General features: G+C 49.7%; 3 protein-coding genes across 4 annotated transcripts; all 3 read left to right on the top strand.

The window, feature by feature from the left end:
* The first annotated feature begins 114 nt into the window (after positions 1-114).
* On the top strand, positions 115-15360 carry LOC127608541 (uncharacterized). Its single transcript, XM_052077662.1, has 27 exons — positions 115-377; positions 528-631; positions 1088-1324; positions 1590-1650; positions 1729-1781; positions 2000-2028; positions 2074-2221; positions 2297-2352; positions 2432-2522; positions 2862-3395; positions 3556-8973; positions 9070-9168; positions 9410-9479; positions 9564-9871; positions 9942-10114; positions 10268-10455; positions 10642-10812; positions 11638-11953; positions 12611-12766; positions 12833-12980; positions 13163-13272; positions 13465-13666; positions 13755-13921; positions 14034-14172; positions 14243-14499; positions 14745-14861; positions 14929-15360. The coding sequence occupies exons 2-27, from the start codon at positions 598-600 to the stop codon at positions 15298-15300; spliced, it is 9654 nt and encodes a 3217-aa protein (XP_051933622.1). The 5' UTR covers positions 115-377; positions 528-597; the 3' UTR covers positions 15301-15360.
* A 242-nt stretch (positions 15361-15602) lies between these two features.
* Positions 15603-19293, top strand: LOC127608964 (NEDD4-binding protein 2-like 2). 2 transcript variants are annotated; one of them, XM_052078541.1, is made up of 6 exons: positions 15603-15705; positions 16552-17327; positions 18098-18222; positions 18345-18433; positions 18525-18601; positions 18942-19293. In XM_052078541.1, the coding sequence occupies exons 2-6, from the start codon at positions 16552-16554 to the stop codon at positions 19099-19101; spliced, it is 1227 nt and encodes a 408-aa protein (XP_051934501.1). In that variant the 5' UTR covers positions 15603-15705; the 3' UTR covers positions 19102-19293. The 2 variants fall into 2 exon arrangements, with proteins under 2 accessions (XP_051934501.1, XP_051934502.1); XM_052078542.1 differs by lacking the exons at positions 18345-18433; positions 18525-18601.
* A 1155-nt stretch (positions 19294-20448) lies between these two features.
* On the top strand, positions 20449-24166 carry LOC127608973 (probable tRNA methyltransferase 9B). The gene is made up of 4 exons (XM_052078566.1): positions 20449-20776; positions 21862-22043; positions 22344-22517; positions 22622-24166. The coding sequence occupies exons 2-4, from the start codon at positions 21890-21892 to the stop codon at positions 23419-23421; spliced, it is 1128 nt and encodes a 375-aa protein (XP_051934526.1). The 5' UTR covers positions 20449-20776; positions 21862-21889; the 3' UTR covers positions 23422-24166.
* The last annotated feature ends 2415 nt before the right edge of the window (positions 24167-26581 follow it).

The following is a 26581-nucleotide window of genomic DNA, read 5'->3' as shown; positions in this document are numbered from 1 at the left end:
ACTACAACAGAAATGTGTAAATGGTGAAAAAAATGGACTTCAATACAGTACTGCAAATACCACGCAAAAAGGAGCGTGAGTGGTGAATCTTATTTTGAAGGCAATATGTTCATAAATACTGTACTGTACAGTGCATTTGTATTTCGATTATTTTGCCGAATCTCTTATTTTGAAGGCAAGCCTAGTGGAGTTCCGGTATTCAGCGAGGCGCGCGAGTTTTGTTTGGTACAAAACTAGCTTAAATGTTGATGTCTGTAGCATTAGCTTCCTTGAAGCTTCGACACACTTTTGCCAAGTTCAGTTTGGTTTTGTTTCACAACTTTGATACGTTAAGTGTAATGCTCTGGCGTTCTAAAAGTTGACCTCACGCCGTTATGGTAAGTGGAGTCGAATTCACATCATTTTCTAATTTCATAGTGGGTCGAAAAGGTCGTATTCGTCTTTAACAGCTTTCAGGTTCGTCCGTGTCATTTTGAGTGGGTTCAATCTCAATCGAGCTTCATTTTACGGCACCTGTCCCTCTGTAGGTGTGCCAAACAAGACCTAATATTAGGACTACTTAAGCCTCGTGAGGTGGATTTCTTCCCTTCGCGGAGCATGAACGACTATTTGACAGAAGAACTTTGCAAAGGTAACAAGACATAAACGACTGCAAATACAAATGTGACTTGTCTGTCCACAAAGAATTTGCTCGATGAGCACCCTACATTCCAATCCACGCCAAAGTCTTCTTTTCAATGACGGCAAATTTACGAAGTCAAATAACATGTCGTTTCCATTATGACATTCAGTCGCTGAATCACGGACGTTTACTCGGCTACCGTTTCCTTTTCGTTGTAACATTGTGTGCATTGCTTCGCATAATATACCAAAAGGAAAATTGGCAACACACACTAGTCCAAGAACCACAGTACTGTATATACTTGGACTCACAGTCTGAGTGACCTCCAAACAAGCTGAGGTGGTATGTATGTTTTGGGGGTTGAATTAGTTAACCAAATAGTTTTAGTGCATGGATTAGTGATTCATATGAGTTTCAAATGTGTTTGTTTTTTCTCAACTACAATCGTCTTCTTTTCATGACAAGAGTTGGGACAGTTGGACCCCGACTGGTTCCAGGTGTTGACCACACAAGCGTCCTCTAAGGAAGGAAACCTCTCCGATTCGGACGACCAAGAAGAACTTTGTCCCAATCAGGAGGCAAACTTCAAGACGCCTTTGCGCAAAACTGCTGCTGTCGATGTGGCCCAAAGTCAACACTCTTCGATACCTCGGGTGTTCAGACGCAGCTATGTTCCATCCCCGGATAATGACTACCAGCAAGGTGTGGAAAATTACATTTCTGATTTGAATCTATTCACATGATTCAATCAAGTCAGGTCAACTTGGGCTTTTCACCCAAGACGGTGAAAAGCAAGCTCTGTGGCAGCAATTCAAGCCATCAAATTGCGCTGTGTCATGCCGATAATAACTTAAATCTGTGCATCCAACAACATTGCTGCTCTGCTTCTAGTTTTCTAGCTTTATTTTTTTTTTATTTTTATTTTTTGCTAAGTGTCCAAAATGTGCACCTTTTTTTTTCCTTTTAGAGAATGAACTGCTGCCGTGGGACACCAGGAGTCCGTGTTTGTTTGGGCTTACCAAGGACGCGTAAGTGAAGTGACGCTTCTGGTGCATGTTTCAATTGCTGGTAAATCTGTGAAACAAACCACATGATGTCATACACAGGGTCCCGCATTCAAATTATGGATATGCACGCCCACGCACTCCCAACTGGTTTGGTAATTATTATATATATATTTTTAATTGAAATTTACTAGACTGTTGTTATTTATACACAATATTTTGATTGTATTTTATTAGAATTGTGGTATTGATTAAAATGTATGAGAAAATTCAGTTTAAAAAAACACATATATTCTTTTTTTTCACCTTTTGAAGTCTAAAATGTCCTTTCTTAATGATTTTTGTTTTGTTTGGGCTTTTTTTTTTCCTTCAGATGGTCTTCACACACCACAAGTGTCCCCAGTAAGTTCATTTATTCTCCCATAAATGTGACACTCTTGACATGAGAGGAAAATGGCAACAATGGGGTTTGAAATGATGCAGGCCAATTACGCCCAACGCATCTCCGAGAGCCTGGGCGCCGACATTCACCCCGATATCTCGTGGACCAGCTCGCTGAATACGCCGCCGGCTTTGCCTTCGACCCTCATTATATGTAAGCAAGAATTTTGTCGTATTCCTACTGTATGGAAAGCTTGACAACCACGGTGTTGCTTTTGTCGACTTGCAGCGAAGACAAATGAAAGTCCCAGCCCGACGACATTTTGTATGGGCAAGAGTGCCGTGGTGAGTTCTTGTGTACACTTTGCTTGATATTTTAACTACACCGTATACTTGAAGATGATATTTGTCACTTTTTCCTTAGCTGGTTCGGAAACTCTTCCCATCTCTGTCCAACGATTCCAGACAGGGGTTGGCGTCAACGCAAAGCAATGACCCGCTTGAGGTTCTGCAAGGTATGACAAATGCTGTGACACTTCTCCTTTGACATGTGAGTTCAATTTGTCCCGTGATGATGATCGTAAATCAAATAACAAACGATAATATTTTAAATCTCCTTCCGCCATTTCAATGAATGAAAATCCTCATATGACGACAGTTCTGTATTTCGGCACTGACGTCATCCAAATTTGTATGCGAGTCAGAACATGTCGTGGTCTATCACTAACCAATGCTAATGAAACGGTGAAGTCGTAATTACTTGTATTAAAAAATACTTCCAGGCCACCCAAAAAAAAAATCAGATTATGATGCTGCCAAAGAATATTGAACAACGCTCCTTCTCCACGTTACAGATTCTGATTGCCCAGAGGCCTGCCCTCATCCAACGCTCCAAAAGTCGCCTCGGCCATCCCCGCAGCACAACGATGGCACCCGGAGCCAGCCGCCCCCTGAGGCGATCCGTAGCCCGGCGCCCAGTGTTCCTGACGGGACCGAGAACAGCCTGCCCGTGTTTTTGACCAACAGCAGTTCGGTACTGAGGCAGGTGAAGACCGAAAGGACGGAAGAAAAAGGACACAGCAGCAGCCCCTTGGATGTCTCAATGGAGTCCGAGCTTGCGTTTTCGGAGCAAAGAGAATCCGATCAAGCGCTATGCAGAAATCCTCCAGTGGAAACCGAAGATAGTGAAATGACACTGTGGACACCGTTGCCTCTATCAGAAATTCCAGCCACCACCGTTGCCACACAAGTGGAAGATAAATGCGCAACACGAGCCAAGAGTCCGGTCAGCGCGTCTTTCAAGTGTGCTGGATTCACCCAGAAAAAGACGGCATTTATTTACACCATTGATAAGGAGAAGCTCTCGTTAAAGAACAACTCGGTGCAAGGTATTTCACAAAATGAAATGTTATGACATCCAGTGAAACTGGCCTCACTGGGCTGAATTTTCAAAACATTCTCGATTCACGTTACACAGCCCGCTACAATATGGAGATGGTTGCCTTTCATTGGACATCCACGCCATTGACTTTTGTACTTTCATTTCAGGTCATAAGCTGCCTGTTGTGCAGATGTCGAAAGCCAACGATGAAGCCGGCGTTTGTAACGTCGGGGATGGGAAGGACCAGCTTCAGCAACGGGAAGCCGTCGCAAAAGGAAAGCCGTCCTTACGTCGAGTCAACACGAAGGATTTGGAGATGTCGCAGCTTTGCCGAGCATTTGCGCAAGACTTGAGTCAAATGTCCTATCCGGGCGCACCACCTCAAGTGGGCCCGCCCCCTCCTCCTCCGCCTTCTCCTCCTCCTTGCGGCTTCTCCCCGTTTGCCTGTCTGACCGCGCTGAGAGTTGCTCGACGGAAGGCCAAAAGGCAAGTCGGGCTTCACGGTGATGAAGTACCTCTCGCCGAGTCCGTCGATGAGCCGGCACCGAGCGACAGTGGCTTCCTGTCGGCCGATGCCGACGTCTCGCATGCGACTGCGGCCCGCTCGGAGAAACGGGAACTGCATCACCGGCGGACGTTCGAGTCCACACCTACTAAACAACACGAGATGTGTTTGGAGGAGGTTTTACTTGGAACGTGGATTGACACCAAAGACACGCGAGGGAGTTTCAAAGACTCAACCCAACCTCTGGTTTCACTTCAATCCAACGGTTGTGAAAGGAAGCAAGAGATTGTAAATGTTTCTCTTCCCTCGATTCAAGTGTCTGAATTCAAAACGACTTCGAACCAGAGTATGCAAATATCGGCAGGCGACCCGCAGAAAGATGAACGACTCTTTGACGTGTGTGATGCTCAGCGGCCACCCATGAAAAGCGTCCCTGCTAAGGAAACTCCCACAACGTCCGATTCTGCATTGAGCTGTCCAGGAAGTCTCTCTGAAAAGTTTATGTGGGAAAATAGTGATGAAAGGGAGGAGACACTACAAGGCTTCGATGGCTCCTTCCAACAAGCTCAAAATGTTCCAAAAAGTCCCGCAAACGTGAACACGGTGACATGTCAGGCTGATGGAGTCACCGGTTGCGATGGTGATCCCAAAGAGGAAATTCCTGCGGGGTCGTATTCTCCCCCGAGCTGTCCACCAAAAGCTTCCCAAAACAATTTGCCGTTTGACAGTTCCGACATAAACGAGTCGCTTCAAGGCTTCTCTTCATTGGTCAAGCCGGTTCAGGATGCTTCAAATTGTCCCGGAAACGCAAACGCGGTTGCGGGTCAAGCCGACCGAGCCTTCGAATGCGCCCGTGATGCGACGGAGGAAATTCCCGCAGCGGCGGCTCCCGCTTCCTGGGCCCGAAACTGCGACCGGTCCAACTGCCGGCTGACCGCCTCCCAGAAAGCCGACGTGAAGGCGTTGTGCGCCCTCCTGGAAGAAGCGGGCAGCCAGTTTGACTTTACCCAGTTCAGAACCGTCAAGTTAAAGCAACCGGGCAAAGAGGCTTCCGCCCTTTCCTGGAAAGCTGACAAAGACCTTGAGGCACACTTGCTGTCCGGGATCGATTTCGATGACAGCTTTTGCGCAGAGGCAAACGAGAAAACGACTTTGACCTCATGCGGTACGACTCATCTTGAAGAATCCGCTGTTGCTCGGCAACCCCTATGTGCACATACTACGGAAAAAGAAGCTGAAGAAAGTGTTGTGACAGTTTCCCAAAAATGTCTGAAGAAAACCAAACATTTATTTCAGGATTCGGAGGCGAGTGTTGAAAACGATGGGTCCGCTCTGCCCGTGCGCACCTCTCGGAATGAGCAGCAATTCGTCGACGGCTACGACACGGAGGAGCCACTGGGAGGCTTCTTTTCATCCGCCATACCCGATCAAAGCGCTCCAAAAAGTCCCGGCAACATGCTTGCGTGCGCCCGGCAAGAGGACTTTCGGAATCAGGAATCAGGAATCGGGCAGGTTGACCCTCTGCCGGGTGGATCCCAGTTCGCAGGAGCTAAACGAGTTTCCTCCGCTGCGCCGAAGAAAACGGAATCCTCGCTCGGTGTTTGTCATGAAGTTGAGGAACATCCGGCATGCGAGCGAGCATTCGGCAAAAGTGAGCCACCGCTGACGGCGAGCGCGAAGCCTCGCTCGTTTTCAGCCAGTGATCCCTTTGACAAGCTGGGCTCCGCTTCAAAGAGTCTCCCCGTTTCCGGTGGAAAGACAAACGACGGACAACGAGGAAATGCTGCCAACGTGCATACGATGGATGGTCAACTCCATCCTGTTGAGAATGAAAAGCCAGAGCATCAAAACGGTGAAAATGCTGCAAGTTCCTGGTTGGAGCTGGAGTTTTCGACCTGGAGTGGCGATGGGGAAAACACTTCGGCGTCTGCGGTGGCCTTGGCAAAAACCAAACCGCTTTTGCAAGAAGACCGCGGAGATGACCCGAGTGCAGACGTTAAAAACGGAGCCTCCTCTTTCCATCAGCCGGGCGGGTTCCGGACGGCGAAAGGCAAACCAGTTGCTGTTTCCTCAGCCGCGCTCAAAAAAGCACAACTCTTGCTCGATGATCGCTCTGAAGTGAAGCAACATCCTGTCTGTTCTCCAACGGCGACAAAGAGTGAGCTGCTGTCTGCTAGCGAGAAGCCCGGGTCCTTTTCAGACAATTCACTCTTTGCCGACGACTCCCTCTTCGACAACCTCGACCGCGGTCCGGAGAGTCCGTCTGTTTCTGGCGCGAAGGACGCAAAAACGGCAAATGCCACGATTGGGGATAAGATTGACTGTCCAAATGATCAGTTCGAAAATGGACAGCGTGATAATAATGGAGCAAATCCATCTTCTTCTTCTTTATTGAGTGCCGGTGGGTTCTCGACTGCCAGTGGGAAGAAGGTCCTCGTGTCTGCGGCAGCACTGAAAAAAGCCAAAGATCTTTTGCGAGAAGACGCCGGGGATGCCCCGAGCTCCAAAATGCAACACGGAAGCTTTTCAGGCGTCGAAGGCGCTGACCTGGCAGCTGCGGGCCGAAACGTCGCCGCTGCTCTTCCGACAATCAAACTCTTGCTTGACGAAAACCTTGCAGTTGAGGAACACCCGGGCAGCTCTCCACCCTCGGGGAAAAGTGAATTCCTGCCAGCTTCATTTGCAGCCAAAGGTGACCCGGGCTCCACCTTGGAGAGTCCCGCTCTGACTCCGTATGGCTCCAAACGAGGGAGTAGCACAAGTAAAGAAACGTTGGCTGGTTGTTTACCCCACAAGGTGACGCTACGAGCGGACGCTCACTTCAAAGGCATGATGGACAGTCACGATCGAACGTCCGCAAAAGAGAATCCGTCCATAGTCTGCGCAAAGGCGTTGAACGTGAAGACGGATGCTCCAAACGTTTGGCTTCATCGCCATGGGGAAAAGCCTGGAAATCCATCTTTGGATGTCGCTTCTTCTTCTTCTTTATTGAGTGCCGGTGGGTTCTCGACTGCCAGCGGGAAGAAGGTCCTCGTGTCTGCGGCAGCCCTGAAAAAAGCCAAAGATCTTTTGCGAGAAGACGCCGGGGATGCCCCGAGCTCCAAAATGCAACACGGAAGCTTTTTAGGCGTCCAACGCGCTGACCTGGCAGCTGCGGGCCGAAACGTCGCCGGCGCTTCTTCCGCTGCTCTTCCGACAATCAAACTCTTGCTCGACGAAAACCTTGCGGTTGAGGAACAACAAACCTCGGGGAAAAGTGACTTCCTGCCAGCTTCATTTGCAGCCAGAGGTGACCCGGGCTCCACCTTGGAGAGTCCCGCTCTGACTCCGTATGGCTCGAAACGAGGGAATAGCACAAGCAAAGAAACGTTGGCTGGTTGTTTACCCCACAAGGTGACGCTACAAGCGGATGCTCACTTCAAAGGCATGATGGACAGTCACGATCGAACGTCTGTCAAAGAGAATCCGTCCATAGTCTGCGCAAAGGCGTTGAACGTGAAGACGGATGCGCCAAACATTTGGATTCATCGCGATGGAGAAAAGCCTGCAAATCCATCTTTGGATGTCGCTTCTTCTTCTTCTTCCCTGAGTGGCGCCGGATTCTCCGCCGCCAGTGGGAGCGCGCTACCCGTGTCTGCAGCAAAAGCCAAAGATTTTTTCCAAGAAGACCACGAGGCTGACCCCGGCGCAAAAATGAAACCCGGAGGCTCCTCGGGCGTCGACTGTCGAGCGGGTGGATTTCAGACAGCGGGAGGCAAACGGGTCACCGTTTCTTCCGCTGCGCTTCAGAGAGGCAAATTCTTGCTCGACGATTGCGATTCGGTCGAGGACCATCCGAACGATGATCCGCTCGAGAGAAAAAGTGAGTTCTTGACACCTAGCGAGAAACCTGCGTCATTTTCAGCCAGGTCCCTCTTTGGCGATCTCGGCTTGACTTCGGACACGAGGGCCACTGGAGATGGAACGTCAGATGTTCGAGTGAGCAAAAATACCCCCGAGACCCGGCTTGGAAACAAGAATGCCGCTCCATTTGGAGACGATGAAAACACGAGGCATTATAAGAACCTGGCCAAACCCGCAGTTTCATCATCGGCTATTTGCTCATCTTCCCCGAGCGGCGGTGGATTCTCTACTGCCGGCGGGAGGAGCCTGTCCGTTTCTGATGAAGCGATGACGAGAGCCAAATCTCTCTTCAATGACTTTGAGGGTGAAAACCAGAAGCTCCACCGCAACGCTAGTTTGCCACAAGCCAAACGGGATGGTCCGCAACATGCGGGACTCCGGACGGCCGAGGGCGGAAGATCTTCTATTGGGTCCGCTGCTCTCAAGAAGTCAAAATCCTTCTTCGCCGAGAGTCCCGAAAGCACAAGTGATGCGGCCCGCGCATCCCCAGCCGGCCATTGGGGCTTTAGCACAGCCAGTGGCAAAAAGGTTCTCGTGTCTGACTGCGCCGCGGCGAGAGCAAAATCCTTGCTGGATGAAAGCGTCGTGGACAAAGATGCTGGCTTCCGATTGTCAAAGATGGCAAATAATCCCCCCAGCGAGCAATGCGGCGTCGGTCCGAGCCAAATAAGCCATTGCGGATTCAGCGCAGCCAGCGGGAAGCCCGCGTCCTTTTCCACCGAGGCGCTGCAGAAAGCCAAAGCTCTGTTTGATGACATCGGCCTCAGTGATGGTGTCCAAGCGGGCGCACGGGGAAAAACCTTCAGTGTGCCTTTGGTATCTGGACTTACTCCAGGTCCAAGCGCGTGCGAAAGAGAGAAAAAGCCAGCGGCCGCAGACGAAATGGCCCACGCGGAGGTCGTCGGAGGTCGCGGACAGGAAGCGTCGGCTGCCTTAGGCGGAGGAACGATCCCGATGCCGGAGGAAGCCGCAATTGTAAACTTGGAGTCCTTGGACCTGAGCGACTGTACTGAAACGCAGCAGTTGTTTCTGGCCCAGGAAGCGCTGGACTGCACCAAAGCTTTGCTGCAGGACGAGAGTCTCGCCGGACCTTCCATGACGTTGGAAAGCGCCTCTTGCCCGCCCGCACGGGAGCAAGCACGCGAGAAAAGATTCGCCGAGGGCACCGAATTGGCTGGTAAAAGATCCAATCGGCATCGTCGCGGACTTGCCGTCGGCTTCAGTTTCGAAGCAGGAACTAATTGTCGTGTGATGATGATTTCAATGATTCTAGGGCAGCCTCCCTCAAAAAGAAGACTCCTGGAAGAATTTGACAGATCTCTCGACAGCCCGCGAGGATCGACGCTCTGCCCGCAAACGAGTTCTCCCAAAGGTACGACGCCGCTTGACAATTCTGAGAGTCCAATTGACAGATTTGCAATTGTTAAAAATCTGACCAAAGTTGCCGAGGAGCAAAAATTTAGCCTGCGTTCTCGGGGCAGGTTTTGAGGTCAAGTCAACTCATCACAACAACGTCTCAAAGGGCCTTCACGTGTCCACATTTTAACAAGTATTAGGGCGTTCCACCCCGCGTACTTTTTATTTGGCTTATTTTTCCTGCGTTTCTTTCGAAGGTCTATTGAAGGACAGGCCCGTGTTCAAGTACGACGTCTCACTCGGCCCAAACATCACCAGGCCGCGCAGGTGAGCCGCCGGCCGATAGCGTGGTGCGACCATCACACACACCGTCGTCACCCTCTTGTCCTTGTCCCCCCCCCCCCCATACAGAGACGGCACGGCTTCCGTAGCGGCCGCCGCTTCATCGAAGAGCAACCAGCAGCCCTCGCCGGCGGGGTTGACGTTGCCATTTTTCAAGAAGACCGAGGCCCGACCGAGGAGGAGCGACATCGCAACGCCTCCAGCCTTCGTTCCTCCGTTTAAAAGACAGAGGACAGTCGTCGAATGGGATTCCACGAAACTCTTCTCTAAAAAGTCGACACAAAACAATGAGGACCCACCCACAACCGCCTCAGACCAAAGTATGACCGATCCCTTCTACGGCCGCATCCCACCTACCGACGCATCTTGGGGTCAAGGTAAACATTTTGCATCTTTTCGTTACGGGACACAAAAGAGAGATGAATCCTTGCTTTGGGCCGCCGCTAGCGAACGCGCAGCTGGCCCGAGACATGCAAGACATGAGGATCAGGAAGAAGATGCGGCAGACAGTGAGGCCTCTGCCTGGCAGCTTGTTTCGAGCCAAAACCTCGGGAGCCACCAGGATACCTTTGAGGGATGCGGCGGCTCAGAGGCCCCCTGCCAAGTACACCCAGAAGCAGGTGAGTTTTCACCCCCCCCCCCCCCCCGACCCCAAATCACCCCGTGAAGCACTTTCTACTCTGGTCATGTGACATTAGATATGGACGGGCACGCTGCACACAGCTTTGTGCTCATCTTCTACGTATTTGGACTTTGTCGGCTTGGGTTTACAGCTGTATGAATACGGAGTGCATCGGCACGTGTGCGACATCACCGGCGAGACGGCGGAGGCTTTTCGCTTTCGGCTCGAGCTGTTCTTCAAGAAGGACGCCTTCGCAGACGAAAGCGGCATCCGACTTGCGGACGGCGGGCGGCTCATTCCCAGCGAGGACGGGACGGCCGGCAAAGAGCAGTTCTGCAGGTCGCTGATTGTCAAACTAGGAATGTGATACGTGCTTAAAAGTCCAGCGTGTAGAATTATTAAGTGCCGTTTTGTGGTGAATTAATAGAACGCAGCAACCGAAGCTTGAAACGTGTGCTGGATGGAATTTTGAGAATTTTTTTTAATTTTTCAAAATGGCGACGTTTTGTGATGTCTCCCCCACAGAGCCTTGTGCGACACGCCCGGCGTGGATCCCAAATTGCTCGCTGACGAGTGGGTGTACAATCACTACAGGTGGATCGTGTGGAAGCTGGCTTCCATGGAGAGGTCCTTCCCGCAAACTATGGGAGGCCGCTGCCTCACACCTGAGAGGGTTCTACTGCAGCTCAAGTACAGGTGAGAAGGACAAAGCCTGCGCTGAAAGGGGGAGGGGGGGTGGGGGGGAGCCCCCGAAATCACTGATTGACATGATATTTAGTGGACATGTTTGTCATAACAGGGCACACAAATACGTTTCAAACAGCCGTGCCCGGGATAATCAGTCAGCCATTTTGGTTGGAAGCGGCCATTTTGGGTCAAGACGCAATAAGGGTCAGCGTGGTGTGTGTGAGTGCTTAGCACATCCGCCTTTCAGTTCTGAGGTCGGGGGTTTGAATCCAAGTTCCGGCTTACCCATGTGGGCTTTGCGTGTGTCCCCCCCACCCCCCTTCATGGTTGCGTAAGTTCTCTCCCACATTCCCAAAACGTTACAATTGTCCTCCATGCAAACGGTTGTTTGTCCTTACGTGCCGGGCGCCGGCTGGGATAAGCTCCAGCTCACCTGTCAGCCTATTCATTCATTCATTCATTCATCTTCCGAGCCGCTTGGTCCTCACTAAGGTCGCGGGGGTGCTGGAGCCTATCCCAGCTGTCCCGGAGGCAGTAGGCGGGGGACACCCTGAATCGGTTGCCAGCCAATCGCAGGGCACACAGAAACGAACAACCATTCGCACTCACACTCACACCTAGGGACAATTCAGAGTGTTCAATCAGCCTACCACGCATGTTTTTGGAATGTGGGAGGAAACCGGAGCACCCGGAGAAAACCCACGCAGGCCCGGGGAGAAACTCCACACAGGGAGGCCGGAGCTGGAATCAAACCCGGTACCTCTGCACTGTGAAGTCGCCCGTCAGCCTATTTTGGCCTTGTTGCAATCACCAACTCGACAACGTGCGTGTCAGATATGACGTGGAGGTGGACCACAGCCGCAGGCCCGCTCTGAGGAAGATCATGGAAAAGGACGACACGCCGGCCAAAACTCTGGTTCTCTGCATCTGCGGGGTGGTCTCCCAAGACCGGGTGGCGAACCCGTGCGCGGTGGTGTGGCTGACCGACGGCTGGTACTCGGTGAAGGCGCAGCTGGATGAGCCCTTGAGCGCTCTGCTTCGCAAGGGACGACTGGCCGCGGGCGGGAAGCTCATCATCCACGGCGCTCAGCTGGTGGGTTCGCAGGAAGCCTGTTCGCCGCTGGAAGCGCCCCAATCGCTTATGTTGAAGGTACATCCAAGGCAACGTGTTTTTTTTTTTTTTTTTCGAGGGTGAGGGATGATTGTTCGAGCTGTTAACCGGTACATAAGTAGAGAAAGGTGACTTGTGCTAGGCCCTTGTGTGACTGTGACCTTTTCTCCTGGCTCGGTGGCTAATTGGAACTAGTTCAGACTGTGGAATCACACATGTGCCGGACAGAGCCGCCTTCCTGTGTGCGGGTAGACCATTTTGGACAAAACTCTGATCAGAGTCAATAATCCACACCAAGATTCCTCCAAGAGCCGCTTCTCCTCCACATCGAGAGGAGCCAGATGAGGTGGCTTGGGCATCTGATTCGGATGCCTCCTGAGCGCCTCCCCGGTGAGGTGTTCCGGGCATGTCCCACCGGGAGGAGACCCCGAGGAAGACCCAGGACACGCTGGAGAGACTATGTCACCCAGCTGGCCTGGGAACGCCTCGGGATCCCGCGGGGAGAGCTGGAAGAAGTAGCTAGGGAGAGGGAAGTCTGGGCTTCCCTGCTAAAGCTGTTGCCCCCGCGACCCGGCCCCGGATAAGCGGTAGATGATGGATGGATGGATGGATGGATTCCTCACCTGCTTTGTGGCTGTCGTTGACACGCAGCAAGAAACAAGATCTCATATTGTAATTTAAAACATTTTATTTTAGATTTTCGCCAACAGCAGCAGACCCGCGCGATGGGACACCAAGCTGGGTTTCTACAAAGATCCTCGGCCGTACCTGCTTCCTCTGTCGTCACTGTTCAGTAACGGGGGGCCTGTCGGTTGCGTGGACATTGTGGTGCTGAGAAGTTACCCCGTTCAGGTACTCGCTCGAATCAATAAACCAAAATATTTGGGTGAAATTTACACTATGCGTATACATATTCAGTGGATGGAGAGGAAGTCGGACGGAGGCGTGGTCTTCCGCTTGGCCCGTGCCGAAGAGGAGGAGGCGGCGCGCCACAACGGCCGCAAGCAAAAGGCCATGGAGGTGCTTTACGACAAGATACAAGCAGAGTTTGAACAAGAGGACATCGGTACGACTCGGATCGACTTCCATTTCTATTATTGTTGTGCAAGGTGCCGATTATCGTGACTTAAGGGGGCCAGTTTCGAACTATCGGGGCAGGCCGGACATGCTATGATTGCTACCCGAATGGGGAAGAATACAAAAGATGACTTTTCCCCCCAAAGCAAATTGAACTGTGGTCATTTGCAGACAGCAAACGTCGACTGAGGAGAAGGAGCGTCAGTCATCGAGATATTGGAAGCTTGCAGGACGGGCAGGAGCTCTACGAGGCCGTGGGAGACGACCTAGCTGGACTTGAGGTAACAAAATACTGTTTGAAGAGCACGGTGGGTCCTTTGGATGAGTAGGAAGGAAGCTAAGATGGATTAGGAGGTATTTTTAAGTGTGTGTAAGGGGGGAGGGGGGGAAGACAAGTTGCGAGATGCAAGAACAGTCGATGCTATGTAAGTTTGATGGCTTTCAAGGTCAAAATTTTGACTTCCTGCTTCCAGGCCCTTCTGAGCGAGCAGCAGCTGGAGACGCTGCGGGCGTACGGCCGCTCGCTCATGGACAAGAAACGGGCCGAAATGCAGGATCGCTACCGTCGCGCCACCGAAAACAACACGGACGGCGGCCAAACGAGCTGCCCTCAGAGAGACGTCACCCCTGTCTGGAGACTCTGCGTCGCCGACTCTTTGAATCCCACCGGCGACGGTGAGCCGCCGCCTTTTGCTATGTCACCTACCTAACCAATATTCTACGTACACTCACGTCTTCCTTTTTTTTTTTTTTTGGTCTCAAGTTTACCAGTTGAACCTTTGGCGACCGTCCTCAGATGTGCAGGCCTTGTTGAAGGAAAGTCGTCGATACAAAGTCTACAACTTGGCCACGTCGGACAGGAAGAAGCGTGGCGCTGTTGGGGCACTTCAGCTCAGCGCCACTAAGAAAACACAATTTCAAGAACTCCAGGTGAGCGATATTCATTCTTTTACTTGCTTAACTAGGCAAGTTGGTTAATAGTCGGCGCTAGGTAGGGAGGTGAAATCAAACACCCAATGAACTGCTCCCCCCGCCCCCTTAGGCTTCTCCGGAATGGTTATCGGCATGCTTTCGACCGAGAGTGTCTACCGACTTTGTGGCTCTTCAAAAGCTGGAATTTGACCCTCCGTGCGGGGAGGTTGATCTGACGGGATGCGTCGTCAGTGTGCTGGATGGAAAAGGTCCGTGCGCCATCCTCCATTGAATCGAATCCAGCAGACTTTGATTTGAGATCTTTGGTGGTTGACGCAGGCCCTTCCCCTGCCTTCTACCTGGCGGACGGCAAGGTGAATTTTGTGAAGGTCCTCTGCTTCAGCAGCCTGCTTCAAGCGGGCCTGGCGGACGTCGTGAAACCCGGCGCGCTGCTCGCGCTGAGCAACCTGCAGCTGAGGGGCCGGTCCACCCGGCCCACCCCCGTCGTGTACGCGGGGGACCTCACCGTCTTCTCCACCAAACCCAAAGAAGAGCATCTTCAAAAGGCCCTCGGGCGGCTCAGGGACCTCCTGCAGGTACGGAGTAACTGTCATCATCAATGTCTGAAGTTACAGCAACGGCACCTACGTTCTCTCGGCTCAAGAGCATTTCTTGATGCCCAGATAAGTCGCTGAGATGGGTACTCGGAAGGGGAAAACGGGATTGGGGTGGGGGTGGGTCAGTAGGTTTCTGAATTGGGTGTAGTCAGTTCGATGGTTGCATCGGTGAGACGACGGCTTCGGAGGCTGGATGAGGTTATGTTTGCATCCGTGTATTGTAGGAACAAGAGACGTTCTTTGTGTGCGCCGAGGACAAACTCTCCCAGCTGCTCAAGAGGGACGTGTGCTCTCCCGCTCTGCCTCCGAAAACTCCGCCCACGCAACACGCGTTGACAAACGTAAGGTTTCTTCTCCACTTGAGCTCGGTTTGCGTAATTTGTCTTATAAGCGTGTTGCCCTTCACAGACCACATCTCAGCAGCCGGTCAGAAGCCTCGGCTCCTTCACTCCACCGAGCAGGAACCTCCAGGCCGCAGCCGACACTTCTTCGTCGGAGAAAGACCCGAGAAGCTTGAAGAGGAGGCGAGCTGTGGACTACCTCTCTCGCGTGCCGTCTCCTCCGCCATTGTTTCTCCCCCTGGGCCTGGCTGCTTCGCCCTTCGTCAAGAAGACCTTCAACCCTCCTCGGAGAGCCAGCACCTTAAAAACTGTACACACCCCAAACCTGGCGCCTGTGTCTGCAAGTCCGCCTGATGAAAAGGAGGAGGAAGCGTGGGTGAACGACCATGAGCTCGCTATGATTGATACGCAGGCCTTGCGTTCCAATGAGGCACTATAACTGCACTCTGCTGCATTGTTAAAGGAAGCCACGATGTAAAAAAAAATTGTTTGAATAAATTATTTGTCTCTCTCCATATATAATGGAGGTATCTCAAAGGAAAACATATATAATCGGGTGTATATATATATATACAGGTATACAATACAATATTACAATATTACAGTACTACTGTTTTGTATGTAAAAACGTTAAAAAAGGCAAAAGCAGTTAGCAGCAAGAGGAACTGAATGAAAGAGGAAAAAATGCAACGTCTCCCGCCGGCCATTAAGCGGCGCTTTCGACGTCAAAGTGAATGACGTCGTCGGTGATGTCATTTCCGTAAACACTGAATTGGCTTTAGCAATGGTGCAGTTAGCTGTCATCTCGCCCGTGCTTTCGTTTCGTTTCATCACATAACTTAAGGTAAGCAGTAAGCACGTTTTGGGCGTTGAACGGGAACTGGTAACATTTAATTTATGTGATGGTGTCAAGTTAATTGACGCGGCTCCGATGTAACATTCAATTGAATCGTCAGCTGGCTTCTTTAGCTAGCTGGCTTGTACGGTCATCTGATATTATAGGCTATTTACTTTTTAATGGCTGGTATACAAGTGGAATTAACAAAGTGCCATGTTTTGTTCATAACAATAGAATGCCCCGCGATGAGGTTTTAGGAAAAGTCATAACGCTGAGACATTAAGGCCTCCCACTCTACTGAATTAAAAAACGAGACAACAAGCAAGTGTACAATTTCACAAGCAAAGTAGTCATTATAGTTAAAGGAGCAGTTTGTGTGATGCTTTGATTTTTCAACGTTTTTCAATTTTTAAAAACTATTCGTTTCAGTAAAATGCAAAAAAAAACTTCGATCACAACGTAATTATTTTTGATAATGGTAGGTGACGTAATTGCTCGCTGTATTTACCCAGCGTATGCCTCCCCAACAAGAGGCTACCAAATTTCGCTGCTCTCTTTGCGCTATGGATAACCGAAATAGACAAACAGCCAATGTAATTTCTCAAACGGACGCGTCGCAACGTGATTTTAACGCCATTACAAACCAGTGACCCGTACACATTTTTAAAGTCACAGATACGACAGTGTAGAATATGACAGCGACCCCAAGTGGTCAGAGATAATTACCCACGCCTCACAATGCACAATTACATTAGCTAAGATGGGATAATGATCAATATATTCTACAGATGCGTGACCCTTGCAGCGCTACTTTAAATTGAAAGAGCTTTTTCAAAAAAAAATCTTGTGTAGATGTCTCAAGCGGCTCCCTCATGCATCCAAATTTCTGCCGATGCTCCAGCGGACAAGGACGAAATTACCGCCGAGGGTGAAGCTGTCCGCAAAGAGGCGACGGATGTCCAACGCGTTTTAAAGGAGGTGGGATTCACCAGCGCCACCTTCATTGGGCCCGCCTTCCCCCCGGAGAAGAACATTGATGACTCGCTGAGTGACTTTTACAAAGAGATCCAAGCCATTGACGATCAAGTCGAGAAGGAACGGGCCACTTGTATCCAACTGGAAACTTCATCAACAAGCAGACGTCCGGAAAAACTTCTCGGGGACGACGACATCAGGAGAGCTGCAGTCAAACACCCATCGTGGCCTCACTGGCACAAAAACAAGCCGTATTCCACTCACGGGGCGTCTCTTCGGTATCGCCCGGATTATTATCCTCCTCCGGCATTCCACCCAACTCCGAGTCACCGAGCGTCCCGCGGATTCCGCCTGCCTTCTTTTCCATACCCGCACTGTTCACCTCCACCCCGCCATGGGAATCCCGCCGCCGCCGACTGGTATCCCGCTACAAGTCGGCCGTTCTGGGGGACACCTCGTTATGACCATGGCAACCCGGGTAATGGCGACGGTGGTGCTCATGATCCCGGGTGGTTGTGCGACGCACCGCAATGTCATTCTGAACAAGATGAAAGTCAGCAACAGCGTTGCTATGACAACTTTGACAGAACTTCGCCGTTGGTGCTCGTTCTCATGAGGGGCCTCCCGGGCTCGGGGAAGACAACAATGGCGAGGTACGTCTTTTGAAGTGGGCTAGACATGTTGAATATCTTAACCAGTTTCTGTGATGCGTACTAAAACCCACTCGATAAGATCTTGGAGCAGCCATGTCCAAAGTCCGGCCCGCGGGCCAAATCCGGCCCGCGGTCGAATTTCATCCGGCCCTCGGCCCCCATCATAAAATCAGTGCCGTCTGGCCCGCAGGTTGGGCGCAATGGAACACGTGTTGCATTGACTGAGGTCTCGTCGACTGGTGAGTGATGTCTCATAGAGTACTGCTTCCCTCTAGTGGCTAAATGAGTAATAGCATTCACTAAATGAGTAATAGCATTTAGACACTAGAGGGCATCACTCACGAGTTAACAAGACATCACTCCGTGTTTATATTGACTGATATGTCATATTTCAAATTCCTGTTTCAAATGAACCAAAAGAAATTCTTAAGATTGTTGAAATTCAAATAAAAATGGAAATGTGAAACAGACTGGCTTACTAAAATTTGTTGAACAATATTGTTGTTCAATGTAAAGAATGTCAGCCAAGGTCGGCCCCCCGACATTTTACCACATAAAATCTGGCCCCCTTGGCAAAAAGTTTGCACACCCCTGTCTTAGAGTATCTTCGTTTCTTAGAGAAATACGATAATCTGATGACTTTTCTCATAAGGATGTGAAAATGCTCAAATTTGTCGGTTTGGACTGTGCTCAAATCCAACTCTTGAGATTTTCACGTGTTGCTGCTTTTTATTTATTCTTATTTTTTTGAATGAATATCTCTCTGACAGGGAGTTGCTGGCGACGGCTCCCAGCGGCCTCATCCTGAGCACAGACGACTACTTTGCCCATAACGGCGGATACCGCTACCAAGCGGGCCTTCTCGGAGACGCACACGAGTGGAACCATCGAAGAGGTGAGAAAATGCAGCGCTCCTCACGAGGAATGCAAAAGAAAAAAAAAAGTTGTGTGTTGCCAGCACGTTCGTTCGGTGGTACTGTTGTTTTCGGTTCAAAAGTTGTTGGTTTGGCCTTTCAGCTTGCGCCGCCATGCGCGACGGCCGCTCTCCCGTCATCATCGACAACACCAACCTGCAAGCCTGGGAGATGAAACCTTACGTCCAAATGGCGAGTAGCTTCTGGCTACAACATGGAGATGGCATTTTCCTTTTTATAATCTGACCGTCACCCCCCCTCCCCGTGCCCCTCCCATCCGCAGGCCTTACAGCAAGGATACCGGGTAGACTTTTGTGAACCAGACACCAGCTGGAAGTATGATCCCTACGAGCTGGAGAAGTAACATTTTTTTTTCTTTCTTGAGGTTGCTTCATTTTTTTTTTTTTAGGTCAAACAGAACACTATTTTGAGGGTTACTCTCGGGAGCCGATCCCACGTTTGCTGTTTGTGCTCAAGTCCAAAGGTCCTTGAAACTATTGCGTAGGCGCCATCTGGTGGCATCTTGGTGCCTAGCAACGATAAACTCCTCGGTGGAGCTTCATTTCCATAGGCTGCAGCACTTTCTAAATCGGGGGGGAAACAAGTTCTGTGTCATCTCTTGACAACTAATTTTGGTTGGGCACTATTGGCCCAGACAATAGTCAACAAAATGCTTTTTTTTTCCAACCCCCCCGAACAGGCGGAACAAGCATGGTGTGCCTCAGGAGAAGATCGCGCAGATGCTGGATCGTTTTTGGTCTCCCATCTCCGTGGACGCGGTGTTGAGTTCTCAGGAGCCGCAGCACGTTCACCAGAGGCGCCAAGCCGAGTGGAGGGAAGGCGGAGCTTCGTTCAGATAGAGCGAGCGGGATCCCGCCGCCAAAAAAAGACTCACTCGTTTTGTCTTTGAACTATTTTATACAGCTTTTTGTAAATTGGAGAAGTTTTACTGCTCTGTTTTTTTAAGAAAAGAAATGATTATATATATTTTTACAAGGCACTGTGATTTTGTTATTTTTTCAATTGGAAAAAAAAGATGAACGTCAACGTCAGATTGTTCTCACTGTTCTTTAATGCATGTGTATTTTTCTTTTTTTTTTTTAATCTTAGATTTTTTTTTTTGTTGCTGTTTTCAAATAGCCACACTTTTTAAGGTGAGAGAGTTCAACACGTGCTTTTTCCCACAGGGAGTTTGAATGTGTGAAGCGACAGTTGAAAAGTAGATGCTACATGGAGTAAATTACCACTTGCAATGTTCCGATCAACAGTCGGCTTGACAAACATGGTGGAATGGTCCAGAATTTTTTTCATTTTTTGCCCAGAAGCTCAACTACTCAGAGGCTGCCAAGTGTGTCCTTGAAAGCTAATGCAGGACGCCTGGCGGCTGTTTGGCTGTCCGTGGGCCTTTGTGCTCTCTTAATGATGGTGACGAAGCTCCAGTGCTGAAAAATGACGCATCATATTTGATTGTTTTTTTTAAATCGAATTCCTGAAATAATGACATCTATAAATATTTGGACGCAAATGAAGCAAGATACAAACTTTATATTAAAATTAGATTATTTTTTTTGTTCTTCCATGTTTTTTTTTCAGGTCCAATGATGCCTTTCAAATTAAATACACCATCATGGCATTTTATAATTTACGTGACGGCCATTGACCAGAGAAATAACATTTCCAGATTCTTCAACTACAAAATGATAACTTGACGACAGGTCAGGTCACACGGTTGCCCGTTGCTAAGCAGAATTGTGTTCTGCCCCCGTCCGCCAAGAGGGAAACGCGGCGTATTTCGCCACGTTCACTCGGTTTAAAACACAATACAGAGAAAAACATAATGAGACTGAGTTTATGGCAGCTATTCATTGTTTGCTGGGAAATGAATTTCTGTGTGCGCGTGTTCGTTTGCATGCGAGTGGTGGAGTGTAGTGGTCACGTGATGCGGCGAGCCAATCCAGGTGAGCGTCGCCACTACTGCACCGCGTGCTTTTCTTTTTTCGACCACAGAACACTCGTTCCAATCCGAGTCAAGTTTTTGTCATAAAAGGACAAAAAAGGAACATGGGGCGTTTCAAAATAAAAGACGCCAATTAAGATTCTTGAAACTGAGGCATGAACGTTTCCTATAAGTACTGGACCACTTTTGGGCGAAACCCTTCTGAATTGTTTTATTGTTTCAGCCATGCCGGAAGTAGCCGTTACCCTCGCAACGGTTCTCTTTACAGGTGTTAGCCGCGTCGTCGGCGAACACGATGGCTCCCCAGCCGTCCGGCGTCGGGTCGTTGTCGGCGGCCGCTCACGCACGGGGCTCACGCGCGACGGCGGCTCCTTTTTCCACGCGTGTGACGTAATGTAACGCGTATTCGCGTACGTACGTAATTTAAGAGCGAAATGTCGCCGCCCTGGGCTGCAGCAGCAGGTGCGGGGCCGCCCGATGCCAATTAGCGAGGAGGAGCGGCAAAGTTGACTCGCGGCGACCCGGGCGACGGGAGCTCTGAGGCGGTTACCGCGGCGACGCTTCTCGGCCCGTTCATGGTGAGCTGGTGCAATGCGCGCGGACTAAATGATATGATTTAATCCATTGGAAAATGTCGCCATCTTTTTTGAAAATAAGTGTTTCTGTGCAATATACCGCGGGGACATCACGGTGAGTTTCGACTTGATTCGTTCCTAAGTTGTGAAACCTCCTCCAAGGACGAGTACGGTGAGTGAGGCTAAACCGTCAAGTTGAGTCATGGCTGCGGGCTACCCTTTGACGGGTAAACCCGTTTGTCTGCGTTTTGGAGGGATGAACTGCCTAGCAACCTTGACTGCAGCTCAGGTCTGTTCAATTTTAAGGATCGTCGATGCTGTTTAGAGCACGGCGTGACCTCTGCTTGCTCCCGGGGCGAGGTCACGCTCCACTCCGCTGCATAGCTCGGATGCTATCCCGCTTTTACATTTTAGGTCTGAGGTTCTCTCTCCCTTTTGCCGATTACATAAGGAGTACCTCACTTTGATGGGGATGGGGAGGGGTCGGGTGTGTGTGTGTGTGGGGTGTGGGGGGTAACTGAATGAGGACCGCGTTACATAAGGGATGTTTTCCTTCCATTTGGATGGACTGAGGAGGATGATGCGAGCAGCTCTGCAAATGGCTCGGAGGCTTTTACCGTATCCGTCGCCAGTGTTTAATGTTCCGCACGTCCAATGTCTGGACGCTCTTGCCTCTGTCAGTAGAGCGCTCGCAGGACTTTGCGAGAAGGGTCATTCGGGCTGCGGCGGCAGGGAGCGAACAGTTGCAAAAATACCGGTAGATGCTTTGGAAGCAAATGCCAGCTTGGTGCCAGCTGGCAGAACTGAACTGTCATTGGGCCAGCTGCAAATATCAATGGTAAGACGTGCTGCTTCTTTGCCGCGGGAATGGATTCGACAAAAAGAAATGATTAGGCGCCGCGACACCAGACACGAGTTGTAATTGTTTTCAACGGTCCTCGCTCAGAAAGGTTAATGAATGCAAAGAGGACCTTGCGGCAGGTGTCGAGATGCTTCGATGCGACATCCTCGGTGCTAATTAATAGCGACTGTAATTGTTTGAAATGGAATCTGTTGTTTTTTTTTTCTCGTTCCCGTTGGCTACGCAGACGTGACGACGGCAGGCGCTCGCCGACGATGGAGGAGGCGGCCAGCCGGCTGGAGCGAGAGCACGTGCACGGCGTCTACGACAAGATTGCGCCCTACTTCAACGACAGCCGCTACAAGGCCTGGCCCAAGGTGCGCCAGTTCCTGCTGGACCAGCCGCCCGGGAGCATCGTCGCTGACGTCGGTGGGTGCCCCGCCCTCTTTGAGCCTGGCTTCTCGAAACTTTTGGCCACAACTTTTTTTTTTTCCTTTCATTTCGTTAGAATGATGGCCCATCGCTGACAGAAGCCCGCTTTGCTGAGGCTCGATGAGGCTCTTTTTTTTTAAATGACAGCTTAAGTGGATTTCCTCCAATCGGTGGCAAGAAATATCTTTTTGAAAAGTGTTAATTGGACATGAAAAATAATGAGGTGATGAAATGGACGCACCTTTTTAAATTTTCCCGAGCACTTGTTCTGACGCGTCACTTTTGCGGCCCGAGCAGGCTGCGGCAATGGCAAATATCTCGGCGTTAACGAGGAAGCGTTCAAGCTGGGCTGTGACGTCTGTCGCCCCCTGGTGGACGTTGCCGGCAGCCGAGGGCACGAGGTGCAGATGTGCGACGGGCTGCGCCTGCCTTACCGGGACGGCTGCTTCGACGCCGTGCTCTCCATCGCAGGTGAGGCCCGGTCGTCACAGTAAACCCCCCCCCCCCCCCCAACACCCGCCCCCCAACCTACAAAATGGGACAAACGCTAAAATGTTTGCATGTGACGTTTGCAGTCATTCACCATTTGTCCACCAAAGAACGTCGTATCCGAGCAATAAGGGAGATGGCGCGCACGCTGCGTGCGGGGGGCCGCGTCATGATCTACGTGTGGGCCATGGAGCAGAAGCGCCGCAAGTTTGAGAAGCAGGACATCTTTGTGCCGTGGAATCCCAACCTCCGCTCGCCTGACGTGGGACCCCCGTCGCCGCCTCCGGGCCGGGCGAGCGCCAAGAGCGCGGGCGACGACGGCGGCGACAAGCACAGGAAGGTCCGAAGCACATCGTCCGTGGCCGACGGGGCGCCGCACAGACTCTGGTTCTTCTCCCGCTCCCTGGACTCGGTCCTGGACTTTGGGAGCTTGTCCGTCTCGCGCTTGTCGTCCCGGGAGCTCAGCACTATACCGGGCGGGGCGGCGGGCCGGCAGGGCCCCGGATGGGCTCTCATCCAGCACTTCTCCAGCTTCTTCTCTCCGCCTTCCACGGTCGGGTCCGAGGAGGACGTCTTCGGCCCCGGCGCCGATCTGCACAAGGAGCCCGAAGATGTCAAAGAGGAGCACGGCGGCGGCGCGGCCCTGGCGCCGGAGTGCGGCGCCCTGGCTCTGCCCGATCTGGTCCCTTTCCAGAGGGAAGGCCCCGCCCGGCGGGAAAGCGCGGCGACCGACGCTTCCTGCCTGAGGTACTATCACGTGTTCAGGGAGGGCGAGCTGGCCCAGCTCATCGCCGATCACGTGGCCCAACTGCGCGTCCGTCAAGCCTACTTCGACCACGCCAACTGGTGCGTGGTGGCCGAGAAGGTGGAGCCCGGCAAAATCTGATTGGATTCTTCTTTTTTTTATTTTTATTTTTTTTTTTTTAGATTTCTATTTTGCCATTTTTATCGTCTGCCTCAGACTTTTAGCACTGAAATCTCCGTTTTTACTTTCACTTGATGATTCCTTGAACTCCCTGTTTTGACTTTTATTTAATGATTTTAGGAGTTTACAGTTTTACAAACGCAAAAGTTATTCCGCGGCTACACCGCACGACTGTTCATATTTATTATCATATTTTTTTTTTCAAATCACTTTGAGGGGGTTGGATAGACCCGATTTTTAAATGGTCGAAAAAAAGCACAGAACAGATTTCGCAACCTTGTAGAAAATGCTCACGGACATGATTTATTTATTGATTATTATTTTAAATCTGTCGGAATTGAAATGTTAAGACTGTAGTTGCCGAAGATGAATCTAAAAAATCTTTGGGGTTTTGCTCATGCAAGTGGCACAAGTAAGTATTAAATATTAGGCACACTGCGAGAGCCAAAGCAATAATGCTCATGAAGGCCTAAAATCTATACACGCACTATAGAAAACCGCTGCAATATTACCATAGATGAAACGCACAAATAATAAGTGGGGAAATTAGGGGGCAGGGGGAGATCTGCGTGCGAGTTCTATGGCACTAAATCCCCCCTTTTTATGATTTTTTAAAATTTTATTTTACAAAGATAATGAGGATTCCTTAAGTCTTACAAACGAGAAACGTTTCTCTGAAGCTGCAATGCAGAGTAGTTGTTTGATTTTTTTTTTTTTAATTTGGGCATTTGTCAGACTGACACTTTAAAAAAAATAAAACACTCATAATAAAATGCGTCATCAATTGTGAACAGTTTATTTTACTATTAAGGCATGATCAAAATCTAAAAAAAGAAGGGGGCGGGGGGACCAGTATTACAGGAAATAGACCCCGAAAGAAAAGCATGACTACTACTACTACTACAGAATACTGAATTTGATGAATTCTCTGCTTTTACTACTTTTATTGAGGGAGCGGGGGGGGGGGGGGGGGGGGGGGGGGTACACACAAAATTGTACCACACTTTTGGCAGAAAATGTAACGAAGAGATAGCTTCAAGCAAAAAGAAGGCAGTGCTGAAGAAATGCGAGTGGGCACAAGTCAAAAAACATTCGGCACACCGGCAGAATCAAAGCAATAATGCTCAAAAGATTCCAACAAATATCTGAAAATGAAAACAGAAATTAGATGGAAAAGAATACAAGTGCAGAGAAAAATACTTTGGAAAAAAAAGCACAAATTTTGGACTTTTTTTTTAAATGAATGTTTGTCTGCCTCTCGAGTTTGAACAGCTCAGCTTTAAGCGTGGCCGTCGAGGCAAAAGTTCGTCCGTGGCTGCAACGCACGACTGTTCCTTTTTATTGACACAAAATATTCAAATCGTCGTGTGGAAACTAAGTGTTGGTTCCAGTTGTATTTGTAGTCCGCGATAGAATCGTAATTTGTTTGTTTGTTGTTGTTGCGAAACTGCGCTAGCCCGCTTCTCATACTGTGAATCGACGTTGTCGTGCTTTGTGATTTACATGGAAACTTGAAACATTGTGCCAAGGAAGTGTTTGTGCTGTCAACACTGTCGTTTTTTTTTCGTGAATAAAAGGTTTTGTGCTGAGAGTTGTGGAGTCTCAAGAGTAGTTTTGGCATATCATTGAGGCTAAGGCTACTGACGTCACTCATGAAATCTCGCGAGTTTTCATTCTAGCGTTTGATTAGCACAGGCCAACACTTGAATTAAATACATTTTGGTGCCAATCCGTTCTGGTTTTGGGACGTTGCGTTGTCAAAGAGACGCATTTGAAGCTTGCAGGATGGCTGCCTTGTCAGCCTGTGATTTTATTTTATTTTTTGCGTTTTACAAGGAAGAAGATGAAATCTGACGGATGGGGATGCCGTCTGAATCAGCGTTGCCCAACCTATTTTGCCCCACGGACCGGTTTAATGTCGGACAATATTTTCAGGGCCCGGCCTTTTTAGGTGTGGGTAGATAAATACAACAAAATAATATATGGCCGGCATGAAAACGGTGTTTTTTAAACATAATAAACACGAATCATGACACGAGGAACGTCCTGTCTGACTGAAACCTTCTCTGGTCGCTATGGTAACGTTTAAACTTGCCTTCAAAATACACAAAGTGCATGAAAAATACGTCCCGTCTGCGGGACTCTTTCAAAACGCTCAGCAACCAGCGGCGCAATTTGGCGCCCCCTCCAGCAGAGGACGCCCGAGGCGACCACCTGGAGTCGGCCCTGCATGCAGCGTTTTCATAGCACAAATGCCTATATTTCACAATAACCCTATAATGCCATTTGTATCATATTTGATACATGCATTTTCATTTTGTAACTCATTCTTTATATTACATTAAGTCATCTGTATCAAATTTAATGCTGCACGTTTAAAATATGATTATTTTCAAAATACGACAAATATCTAAAACAATATGATATGGCAAAAATATTTTTGTGGATTTTTTTATAAGGGTTAATGAACATGTCAGTTAACCAAAATCGGATTTTTCTGCCTATTCCTTGATGTGTCAGGTATTAAAGGGTTACGCCGTTTGATCGTCGGTGTTCTGACGCCATCGAGTGGCGATTGTTGGCCGGAACCAATTATCGCGGATAAAGCTCCACCCGACCCGAGTTGCCGCGCACATTTTCTGGCGCGCATTAAAAGACGCGCTTTTTGTAAAGCTCTGCGTAGCCATTTTTGTAAGAACCTGAAATTGCCAAGAATCGACCGTATGAGGCAAGATGACGATTTCGGCAAAGGTTAGCTCTTTATGGGTGTGAGCCCACGAGATTTGTGTGTATTTATGTTAAATCAATTGTCTTTATGGTTTTGCCTATTATTTGGTTTGTAATGCACTTGTTTGTATGTTTCATGTTCGTGGGACCAGTTCTCACAGGTTGCCAGGAATAAAACTCTGTATTCTCAACCGAACTTAGTGTCGTCACTCATGCCACATCCTGAGGCCGACACTAACCCTCGTTTAAAACTATACGTTGAAACCGAAATCTCAAACTGAAACCACAACCCTGTTTTGAAAACTTATTTCCTGATTTTGGAACCTATTTAACAAAACAAAACAAAACAAAAAACCTTCCTTTGGATTCAAACCTAATTTTGTCACACCAACAC

This window comes from Hippocampus zosterae, chromosome 10, assembly GCF_025434085.1.
Source record: "Hippocampus zosterae strain Florida chromosome 10, ASM2543408v3, whole genome shotgun sequence".
In the NCBI taxonomy this organism is placed as follows: Eukaryota; Metazoa; Chordata; class Actinopteri; order Syngnathiformes; family Syngnathidae; genus Hippocampus; species Hippocampus zosterae.
Note: the sequence above shows the minus strand (reverse complement) of the source record. Positions and strands in the feature narration are given on the sequence as shown.